Source organism: Halichoeres trimaculatus, unplaced genomic scaffold (genome assembly GCF_033239565.1).
Source record: "Halichoeres trimaculatus isolate MK-OKI-2021-1 unplaced genomic scaffold, fHalTri1.1 fHalTri1_scaffold_20, whole genome shotgun sequence".
NCBI classification, from domain to species: Eukaryota; Metazoa; Chordata; class Actinopteri; order Labriformes; family Labridae; genus Halichoeres; species Halichoeres trimaculatus.
In genome coordinates, this window is record NW_027437198.1 from 17,638,197 (window position 1) to 17,649,741 (window position 11,545).

Sequence of the window (11,545 nt, forward strand, 5' to 3'; positions counted from 1 at the left end):
TAAGTCAATATAAATCCCAATATAATCAACTGTTTAAAAAAATAACTCAAAAAATGTGCACAACAACCAAAGAGGTAACAAAAATATATTTTTATGACTCATCCTGCCACTTTATCACATTACCTTTACTTAGTCTCACTAAAACAGCATCAAAACATCACTTTTTAAAAATTAAATCTACTTGGGGTGTTCAGGGATCACAATGTTGAAAGAAGAAGAAGAAAAAAAAAGAACTGTAAGTGCTTGTAAGTACAAGTGGTTTGAAAGGTGGTGCCCTTTTAAAATTTGAAAGCCCCTCAAACAGCCTAAGTATGTCACTGATTCCATGGGCAGATGTCATGCAATCCTGTTGAGAGAGAAAGCATCCTTGTTGAAACTTCTTGCTAAATCAGACTTCTGCAATGTGTCCTCTGTAAATGCTCATGTCATAACTCGTTGTGATTACAACACCGTTTTAATACTTCAAGTAATTTCGTAATGTTACCTTAAACAGACATGTATATTTATACACTTAGGACTGAAGCACCAAGAGGGTGGAGGAAACTGTGGTTATCTTGCTTTTCTTTTACAGGAGGAAATCACAAGCTCAAGAAGCGGTGAGAAATGCAATTCTGGAAACCACAAGAAAACTTACATCTTAGGTGTGGTGTTTTTTGAAAAGCTGTACTTCCACCCACTTATCAGAAGATCCTTCTCTACTCTGTGAGATAACACAGGTCAACGCTCTTAAAGGCACCTATTGATATTACTGGCTCATGAGAATTTGCCTTTTTTAAAGAACATTTTGGATCTTGAGGACAGTGTCCTTGTGAATTCTATGCAACACCATCAAACACGAAAGGATTTCATATTTAAAAACATTGTTTGTTCACATCCCTTAAGTATCTTTTAAAATCATATTATCTGCACATGATGGAAAGTAACTTTGTTGTGGGGAAGACCTGGGGAAATTGTTGGCTTCTGTTGAGTATGACTTAATGGAAGAGAAAAGTTGGTTTATTCAGATAAAATGACTTTTGCTAGTGTGAGTGATACAATACAGCTTTACGTAGGTTGAAAGGGTTGCAGCATGGCTTAAATAGCCAAGGGTGTGATTTGAGATAGTTTCAAGTAATGCTGACTTTTACTTTGGTTAAAGTAACAGAATCTCTACTAAACATTTTGAACAGTAAATATCTTGAATTCAATTTTTTAACTTTGAATGATTACATTAAACGTATTTGAAACTTAACACAAAACATTAATGTACAAAAACACAAGGGGCCCCAACACTGAGCCTTGAGGAACCCCACGCTCTACAGTCAGCAGTTCTGATTTAACATGCTACTTTTTTATATAGTGTTTCCTGTTGTGTAGCTTGCTGATGAGAAAGAAGAATAGGCAAACAACTATTTAGATTAGTCAAAACTGTCTTCTGCTCCTTTTTAAGAAAAAACATGAGATGTATTCAAAACCCTGTATCATATGCCTCTGACACTGATATTTAAAGCTGCCAGTTTCAGTCTTGGTAAAACTGATGCACTTGATAACCGCAGTTAAGTTTCTGGCAGGATGCAGTCTACGGCAGAAGAGCAGGTTGCAGGCAGAAGGAGGAGACATCCTGGCATTCCTGCTCTGAGCAGCCAGCTAAACAAGAACTGGGAGGCGGTGCATTTGGACAGTTTGTAATTAGTTGTCTTCTTCTCCTTCAGAGACCTTCAGACGGATCCACAGGAGAGGAGGCAGCCAAGTAGTCGCTGAAAGTTGCATGTCACAATATTTTTCCTTTTGGGAGATCACGAGAGATCACTTTGACTTTTGGAGAAGACACTTTTGACTCTTTGGGATTATTGAACATGTGATTTTTAAATATGAGTCTGTCATCTATTTGACATCAGGACACCCAGTGAGTTGCAGCTACACTCTACAGCAGAACAAAGAGTTCCCACCTGAAGCTGAAGTAAGTTCTGAGCTTTGAAAAAAACTTTCTTGCTCTGATTATAGAAATCAGTTCTGCTTGGTCTATGAAATCCTAAGGAATATTTATTATTTTTAGATATACTTTATTCTGTGTCAGAGATGTGTGTCAGTGAGGACGTGTTGGAGGAGATATTTGTAACCCATGTCAATATTGACCTGTATGGCTGCGTGTGTTTATGGTGTTGACCGTGGTTGTTGTGGCTGGATTTGAAGCCTGCTCTTCTATTGACTGTGAGACTGTTGTGTGTTGATTCTGGCTGGGTGATGTTGACTGTTGTCCCATCAGTGTTGACCTGCTAATAAATTCCAGCCAGGTGGAAAAGTTTGAACTTTTACTTTGAAGGAAACATCTGGTGACACAGCTTCCTTTCACACAAAGTTTAAGTTTTTGCCCAATCTTTGCTTTCATGATCCCATTTCTACTTTCTTTAAAACAGAATCTTCTCTTCTACCTCGTCTAGATCCTCATAAGTCAAACACATCCATGGAGAAGACACTGACAGTGGGCCTGTGTCTTTTCTTAACGCTCTGCGTGATCATACCAGAGGCCTGGGGACGGAAGGAAGGTGCTTATGGCGGAGACACTCAGAAACGCTCTTTAAGATCATCAGATTCAAAAGGAGGCCGCTGCTCCTACACCTTCATTGTCCCACAGCAGAAACTGACTGGTGCTCTGTGTTTAAACACACTGTCTTCTACCACCAACCACTCAGAGGTGGTAGCACTGCGGGTGGAGCTCAAAAAGCAGCAGGAGCAGATGGAGAAGCTCAGGGGCCAGCTGGAGCAGGAGGGGTCTCTTGCAATGGAAGTTCGGGCCCTGCGTAAAGAGAGCAGCAACATGAACGCACGCATTGCACAGCTCTATGCCCAGCTGCTGCACGAAGTCATGCAAAAGAAAGACCAGATTTTGGAGCAGCGGAGGGTGGAGAACCTCCTCTTAAATGCAACAACACAGGCAAGCAGAGGATTCTTAATGTTTTATTCATGTCACGCAAAGTTAATTTATAATCAAACTCATTTGTATGTACGATGCTGCCACATGTCAGGCCTTGCAGGTCTCAAGTAACTACAGGGAGCTGGAGAAGAAATATGGAGCCCTCACCTCCATGCTGAGTTCCCAGAACCAGTTTATAGCGCGTCTGGAGAAGCAGTGCCAGTGCAGGGACTCCGCCCAGCCCTCCCTGGTAGGGAGCAAACTGCATGTTGCATTGTAATACTGAGTTTTCATGCAACAGCTGATAATGCTGTGTTATTTTTGTATTTGCCCGGACAGGTGACGACTGAACCACCACAGAGCCAGTCAAACGTGCATCCAAATTACAGCTCTGACGCCAACGAAATGACCAATGATGTTCAAAGGGACCAAAGTGCTCCACCACCTCACAAGGAAAAAACTGCACATTTCCTCTCCAGCACTACAGTTAGCACTCCTACAGATCTTCCTTTCATTAGCTTCCCTGTCACAAAGACTCCAGGTAAAACACTCTTCAGCAGCGAGTACTTGATGAGACTTGTTTATAGACGCATCCATCCTCTGTCAGAGTTATTTAGCTGATCTGATAAGCAGAAGCTGAGGGAGTCAGTGACCTGCTGGCTGGAGCTCTATCACTCTGGGAACTCCTAAACAGTGTCAGAAACAGCTCACAGTTCTTAACAGAGCACAGAGCCAGGGCTCTAAATGACCCTGCTGCAGTAAACTTGCACAACTTTAATGTTCAATTATTAAGAAGAATGCTGAAGCTGTCTCTGACAAGTCAGCAGAACTACACTGACTCCAATGTGTGTGTCACTTCCTTAAAGGTCTGACCACAGAACATACATTGCCACATCTTAGTGGTGTGAACAGACCTGAGGATTGATAAAAAATGCTTTTCCAGGAAGCCCATTAGCATTTTGTGTGAAAAACAATGTACACATTTCTGTGCAGACCCATTTCTTCATCTTATCACTGTGGCATGAGATACAAAACATACATATGTTAAATTCTTTGGCCCTGCAAAGATAAACTGGAGTTAGGTTTGGGATGGTCCAGACAAACAGGATTGAAAACTTTCTATAAACATGTGGATTGCCAGGACTGTATTGAAATTTATTCTAAGGCAGACAAGAAGAAATCTTTAGAAGCCTAAAAATCAATTTAGAAATATTGATATAAATATGAAATTTTATCACGTTAACTAGTTGATAGATTTCAGAGTTCTCTGACTTCATAAAAAAGTCTCAATATGTATGATTTAAGGTCATGAAATGGCTTTCAGAGCCCAATTTCTTCTTGTTAGAAGTCTGCAAAGAGAGGTAGCACTTTGACTGAAGCATTTCTAAAATCACTTTAAAAAAAAATTAATGTCTCTCTCACTCACTCACTCATCTCAAATCCACTTTTAGCACACATTTTGTAGGGACTCATTTTTTCCTCAACTCATTCTTTTTGAAGACATTAAATCAAGCGGCAACCACCAGTCTCAAAATATGAGACAATGTGGAAGTGCTAAAATCCGCTGTTTCTTGAGTGTCCCTTTGATGCTACCTCCAGAAATACTAAAAGTCACATACACACTAGCAGAAATAAACATATTTACAGCCTATTAAAAAATACACTTCAAGTCTGAATAGCTAATTTTACTGTTGGCACACACTGTATGGGGGTGATTTTTTTCTAACTTGGCAGTTTAGAAGATATTAAGATCAAGAGTTCGCCCAATGAGAGGCACAGCTCAACTCACGTGACTAACGGGTGCCCCCACAGCGGTAGTCAAAGCCCCCATTACTACCAATGTGGCCTTGCATTGAACTTGCATGCATTAAACTTATGAGTTTTGCCTATTCAGAGGCATGGCTGACTTGACTGACCACTGGGCACAGTGTAGCTGTTAGCAATAGACTGAAACCCTGCCTCAGCTCCATCTGTTTGCAACATTACATTGACTGACATCAGGTTGAGTCAGCATTACCAACATGATAGCCACTGATAGGCATTAAAACTCTGCTTCAGGAAGAAATACATGATGTCACAAGGACTGTGTGAACAGAAAAAGAAAGGAGAAGCAGATAGGTGATTGCAAGTTTAAGGAAACTTAACATCAAAATAACAGCTTCAAAAGTTTTTAGGCTTGGTAAATATCGATATTGTTACTCACACCCCACTGATGTTAACTGCAGTTTCTTCTAGCTGCAAAATTGTTGTATTTTTTGTTGTTGATCTTAGTAAGGACTAAAATTAGAGTTACTTCAAATGGTGTACAACAACCCTGAGATCCATCTTGTGGGAAAAACATATATGAAGCATAAAAGTGACTCATGACTCACTTTCACTGTGTGTCTGCACCTCTTGACTCAGGGCCGTGGAAGGACTGTCAGCATGTTCTGGAATCAGGTGAAACCACCAGTGGGATCTACCTGCTGCGCCCACAGAATGCCAACCGCCTCCTGCAGGCCTGGTGTGAGCAGAGTCAGGCCCAGGGAGGCTGGACGGTCATCCAGAGGAGACAGGATGGGTCGGTGAACTTCTTCAGGACTTGGGAGCAGTACAAGGTGATTCAGCTTGCCTGAAAAGTCAGGAAACAGCTTGTAGTTTTATACCAAAGCACTGCCAAGACACTTGAAGGAAAGCTCTGGTAAGACTCAGAGGAAAGTTAGTGATATCTATCCATCTGAGCTTCTCCATCTAGTGGGTGTTGACATGTTTTGAAGGAAAATGAACTGTTGCATTGTAGGTAAAGTCAGACAGATAAATCTACTTGAGCAATGTACACAATGTTATCTGATTTAACTTGAAACTTTTATAATTCAGTCTGTAACAAAGCAGTAGAAAAAGTAAGTCCTACAGTAGCTGTTTTTTGGCTGCTAATATAGCTAAAAACTGAGGAATTTATGAAAATGACTACATTAACTGAGCACTGATCTTTTTATTCAACTGGCATTTCAGCAAGGCTTTGGAAACCTGGATGGGGAGTACTGGCTCGGTCTGGAACATCTCTACTGGATAACCAAACAGGCTCAGTATAAGCTTCGTGTGGCTCTGGAGGACTGGCAAGGAAGACAAGTGTATGCTGAATATGACAGCTTCCATCTGGAACCAGAAAGCGACTGGTACCGGCTGCGGTTAGGGCAATACCACGGCACCGCTGGGGATTCTCTCTCATGGCACAACAATAAAGCCTTCACCACTCTGGACAAGGACAAGGACAGCTACACAGGTCTGCTAAAGCCCAGCCCGCTTCAGTTTGTAAGCTCACTGTTTGTATCTGTATAGACTGTCTCTTCAAATAAAAAGTTCCTCTGTTATGTTCCAGGGAACTGTGCTCATTACCAAAAGGGAGGCTGGTGGTACCACATGTGTGCACACTCCAATCTGAATGGCGTGTGGTATCGAGGTGGACACTATCGAAGCCGCTATCAGGATGGGGTCTACTGGGCAGAGTTCCATGGAGGATCCTACTCTCTCAAACGAGTTTCCTTGATGATCAAGCCAACATAACATGGTTTTATTATGGACATGTAAGACAGAGAATGCACTGAAGTAGACATCGAGAGTCGATTTCAGTGTAAACCCTGTACAGAAGACTTATTCCTTTCACTGTTTTTTTACGGGCGAGAGGCAAAAAAGTTTACATTTCTTATGTCACACCTGTAAAACATGGGGACAACAGTGTACTATCTTGCTGTAAAATTGTGTTGTAATAATTTTTTTTTTCAGGGAGTTATTATTTCTGATTCAGACGCAGATCAATCCATTGGAAGGGTTAATTCATCCTTTGTTGCTGCTTTGGTAAAAGTCCAGACTAACACGATTGTGTGTTTTAGACTGATCTAAGTATCTAACATTACTGCATGACTATTTCAACACTATAACCCTAACTGTATCATGTGGAAGATCAATTTGGTGTAACCACATTTATTTCCTTTTGCGTCATGATTTTAAAGGCTTCTGGCTCACAGGTTACATACTGAACAGGTCGACACAGTGTCTATTTTTATAAGAGTTGTCTTTACATAACGATTACAGTCTAGTTAATGTCTACAAAGTGTAGACAGACCAGCATGTACTGTTTGGCATGTTGGCCTTTTTGTGTACTTTTCAATAAATAATGCCAATAAGCTCATGTTTGATAGATTTTATAAATAACTACAGACACACTGTTTCACAAAAGATAGGGGAGTGCATCATCTGCACTTGCTTCACAACAGGCCATGCAGTGATGCCACAGTTCCGTTTTAGTTTCCTGTTCACTTGGGCGTGGAATTTCCTCTCTATAAGTACTTTACTCTCGCTGAGCTTATTTAACAGTCAGCAGCAGGTAATTATCATCATCAGGTCTGAACCAGGATTAATCCGATCCCGCCACTTAAGCTGGACATCTGCTGGACAATCCTGAAACACACCTTGCCTCTGTAATCTACCGCCATCCTCAAGCGTGCTTTTCCAGCATGCAGCCTCTAAGGACCCTGGGCCCTCTCATGCTCCTGATATTACTGTGTGGTGAGTAATGAAGATGCTTAACACTAGTATTGTGAGAGACTTGGATGTAATTAGCACTTTATTTTGAGCTGTGCCTTGGAATAAAACATCAGCATGCTGAGGTTTTTTCCATGCGTGCCAACTGATGCAACAGATCAACGGGTTAGCAGCGGTGCTAAGCACTTGAAATGTCACATGGATAATTATACTTTAGACGAGTAAGATGCTGTTAAAGGATGAAAAACAGGAATACTCCAATGTGACATACAGGAAGCCTTTGACTTTTTCAGCTGGTTGAACAGATATGAAAAAAAGAAAGAAAGATAACATTAGTTACGGAATAGGAGTGGTAGGTGTCACAATGCTGGTTTAAAAAAAAGAGGGAAGAAGCAGAAAACTTGCTATGACAGATGTGTGAACCACTCCTTCTGCTTTACGTAGTGATGTGCATTGGATGGGTTTTTGTGTGTGACTTCAGTGTTTTTAGCAGAAAAAATAAAAATAATGCTTGGATTTGCTTGGCTGTAACACAGCCCAAGTGACAAAAAATTATAAATATATAAATAAGTCAGCCCAATGTACTGAATGTCTATTAGTGAAATATTGACTACGCTTTAACCTATCCGCCTAAATTCTCTCTCACTACAGTCATTAAAAAAAAAAAGATTTATTGTAAATTTTGATGATCATTGTACAGGAATATTTTATATAAATGACTAGTATTTGACTGTGTGTTGTGTGATTTTGCTCTAACTGAAGTACTCGAGAACAAACAGTTCTAAATGTCACATGTAGCATTACTGATCTGAGCCAACAGAGGGCAGTAAAGGCTTTTTAACCATGTAACAAAGCTGTTTTATTTTGTCCATCAACAGATGCAGACAGTCCATGCTCCACTGAACTCAACCCTCTCACCCTGGATCCTCCTGTGGTTATAGGAGAACAAGGAGAGTCAGTGGAGGTTAATTGCAGCAGCACGTTGGAGGATCATTATGGGATGTACTGGAAAGTTGGAAACACAGAGTCTGATCGTGAGGATGACAGAAGTTTTATCCCCGAGCTTCTGACACTTTCAGACTGGAACACAACAGCTGAGTGCCGAATAAAGCTGAATGAAGTCGTTGAATGCGGGAAAGAACTGGAAATCATAATGTACAGTAAGTGAAAGTCGGAAATGATGCAATGGGAAAAGAAAAAAGTAACACCATCTACAGCTGTAATGGTTGAATGAATTTTATTTAAAATAACCTATCAGATAAAAGATTAAGCTTTCAAAATTTTTGATGTCTCTACTCCTCTGTGTCAGTAAACTAAATATGTTGCCTTCAGTTGCAAGACAACACCCATTGTTATTTTTGACACTTTATTGACATGATGGAATCAATGATAATATTCATCACTGACTCAAACATGTTTTATAATTTTGTAGAGATGCCTGCTCTGTCCATGTACGCAACCAAGTATTTCCCTGAACTGGTGGAAGGGATGTCATACGAGCTACAGTGTGATATCGAGGCTGCGCCAATTCAGAATGTCACAGTGAAGTGGTACAAAGACAAAGAAATCATCAGCACTGATACCTTCACCAACACCGCCAAAATACCAGAACACGAGTCTTCCATTTTGATGGTCAACCTCAGCAAAGAAGACAACGGGGCTCAGTTTCGGTGTGAAGCACAGCTGGACTTTGGGATACATGGAGTGAAAACTCCTGTTAGTTCATTGGTGCATCATGTTTCCGTTATGTGTAAGTAAACTTTTTTGTTGCTCCAGGAGAAACAGTGGTTTTCAATTTTCTTTATCATGATAATCTTACATAAATTTCTATATTTTCTTTTTAGATGCCCCCAGATTCAATGTAACCACCGGTGAGACTTATTACTTTTTAAAAAAAGGTGTCAACACCACCCTGAACTGTGAAGCTGAGGGAAACCCTCCCCCTGTCTTCAACTGGACTCGTGATGGGGTTAGTTTGTTGGAGAAGACGAATCACCTGAACATTACTCGAGTGGACGACGACGCAATCTACAACTGCACAGCTTACAATCATCTAGGAAGCATAACCAAGTCGATGAATGTTCAGGTGATAAAAACTGCTAAGTCAGCAGCCCCTGCAGCCATGACCACCGCTCAGGCATCAGCGGCTACTGCCCCTGAGGCACCAACACCAACCTACAATGAGTCGACTACTGCCCCTGAGACACCAACACCAACCTACAATGAGTCGACGACTGCCCCTGGGACACCAATGCCAATCAACAATGAGTTGACCACGACTGCCCCTGAGACACCGAAACCAACCTACAATGAGACAACAACCACAGGAGGTGAACAACAGACACGCATGGGTATCTATTGTACGAGTGAGTGACACAGACTGAACATTTTGCCTTGTGTTGCAGGTTGCCCCCTTGTACTGACGCCGCCTGAGATTGTGGTGAAATATGGAGATCCAGCTTCAATTAACTGCAGCACTTCAGCCTCTGATGCTGATATAATGGGTTGGGAGGCGACAGTAGGAGGCACACTGAGTCAACCGCCTACCGTCACCTGGAGGGTTGAAGAACTACAGATGTGGGACATACAACCTAAGTGCTTCCTCACTAGATTAAACAATGAGCAATGCACTATGATGCCAAAGGTCACTCTTTACAGTAAGTAGCTCAGACTTAACTATTCTTATGTGGTGTCTTGACCTTATAATACACACATTTGTGAACTTTTCTCTCATATCATTTCTCGTACGTTGCTTTACAGAGACTCCTGACATTGTGTCAGTGTCTGCAGTAGATCCTGGACCATTTCTGGAAGGCAAGGACTTTGTGCTGACTTGTGATGTCATCCACGTGGCTCCTAAGCAGAACCTCAAACTGAAGTGGTACCGAGGTGGTGAAATTGTGTCTGTCAAGACATTTACTAGCACCACTGTGACCCCAGTAAATGTTTCCTTCCCCCTGAAAGTCACGTCTAGGAGAGGTTACAACGGGGCAGCATTCAAATGCATGGCCGAGCTACACTTTGGACTAGAAGGACCAATCCCAGCCCCTACTGCAATCTCTTCACCTTTCATAGCAGATGTGCACTGTAAGTTTTTCATTTGGTTTAACAACTGTTGAAAATGGTTGTCTTTTATTTTAGCTCATTTTTAGTGGTGCAAAAGCTACTGATCCAAGCATATTCTTGCATTCTTCCTGACTTTGGGTTTAAACTAATCCTCAAACCCTCTTCTTCACAGATCCCCCTGTGTTTGAGGAGAAAAGTTACATCCTACAGGTGAACACGGGTGAAAATGTGACTCTTCACTGCAGTGCTGGTGGCAACCCTCCCCCTAAGATCCATTGGGAGTACGTCTCTGCAGTGAATGTGAAGGAGACCACTGGGGGGCGCCATGTGAATATCACCATCACAGGAGCCACGTCTACCAACGTTGGTGTTTACAAATGTAACGCCACGAATGACATTGGTAGTGTGACACGATCTGTCACAGTGGTATTATCACGTGAGTGCACCTCATCTGAACATTTGTAACTTAAGACATTTCAGTATATCCCACATGGGTTGCATTTATGTTATCAAGAAGTAAGGAGAAGAATTTGCATTTAGGCTGTTATGTTTTTCTGTCTTGCAGATAAAATCAGCACAGGCCCCTCATGGTTCATATGGGTTTTACTGATACTCTGTGTGGTCCTCTTCCTCGCCGTCCTGATGATCATTCTTCACAACCGTCGGAAAAAAAATGGACAGTATAGTTTTGTTTCAAGCAATGCCACGGACAATATCCCAATGAGTGATAAGCCTGAAGCGTAGAATAATTATTACTCACTGGATAACAGTCTTGGGACTGAGAACTTATACAGACATGCTGTATGTCCTGCATGGCTGGAATGGCCAGCAAATTTTGTACTGTCAAACTTTGGTCATTCAAAGTTCACAACAATGAGGGAAATAAGAAAATCGTGTTTTTTTCCCAACAAAAATATCAGAACCATCTTTGAAATAAGAGCTCATTTTTGCCGCTCTGTACTAACACAGCAGATCAATCATTATTGATACAATAATAATTATACTATTGATAATTTATTATGCCATCCATAGTAGTACTATCACATCTATTTAAACAGCTTAAAT

At 41.3% G+C, this 11,545-nt stretch overlaps 2 protein-coding genes across 2 annotated transcripts; both read left to right on the top strand.

Annotated features, from left to right (window-relative positions):
* Positions 1-2,443: 2,443 nt before the first annotated feature.
* On the top strand, positions 2,444-6,436 carry angptl6 (angiopoietin-like 6). Its single transcript, XM_074697049.1, has 6 exons — positions 2,444-2,914; positions 3,006-3,143; positions 3,233-3,434; positions 5,297-5,490; positions 5,885-6,155; positions 6,252-6,436. The coding sequence occupies exons 1-6, from the start codon at positions 2,444-2,446 to the stop codon at positions 6,434-6,436; spliced, it is 1,461 nt and encodes a 486-aa protein (XP_074553150.1).
* An 822-nt stretch (positions 6,437-7,258) lies between these two features.
* On the top strand, positions 7,259-11,533 carry LOC141809915 (uncharacterized). The gene is made up of 8 exons (XM_074697154.1): positions 7,259-7,438; positions 8,293-8,574; positions 8,847-9,164; positions 9,259-9,744; positions 9,820-10,071; positions 10,175-10,501; positions 10,653-10,916; positions 11,046-11,533. Exons 1-8 carry the CDS (start codon positions 7,387-7,389, stop codon positions 11,222-11,224), a joined length of 2,160 nt encoding a protein of 719 aa, XP_074553255.1. The 5' UTR covers positions 7,259-7,386; the 3' UTR covers positions 11,225-11,533.
* The last annotated feature ends 12 nt before the right edge of the window (positions 11,534-11,545 follow it).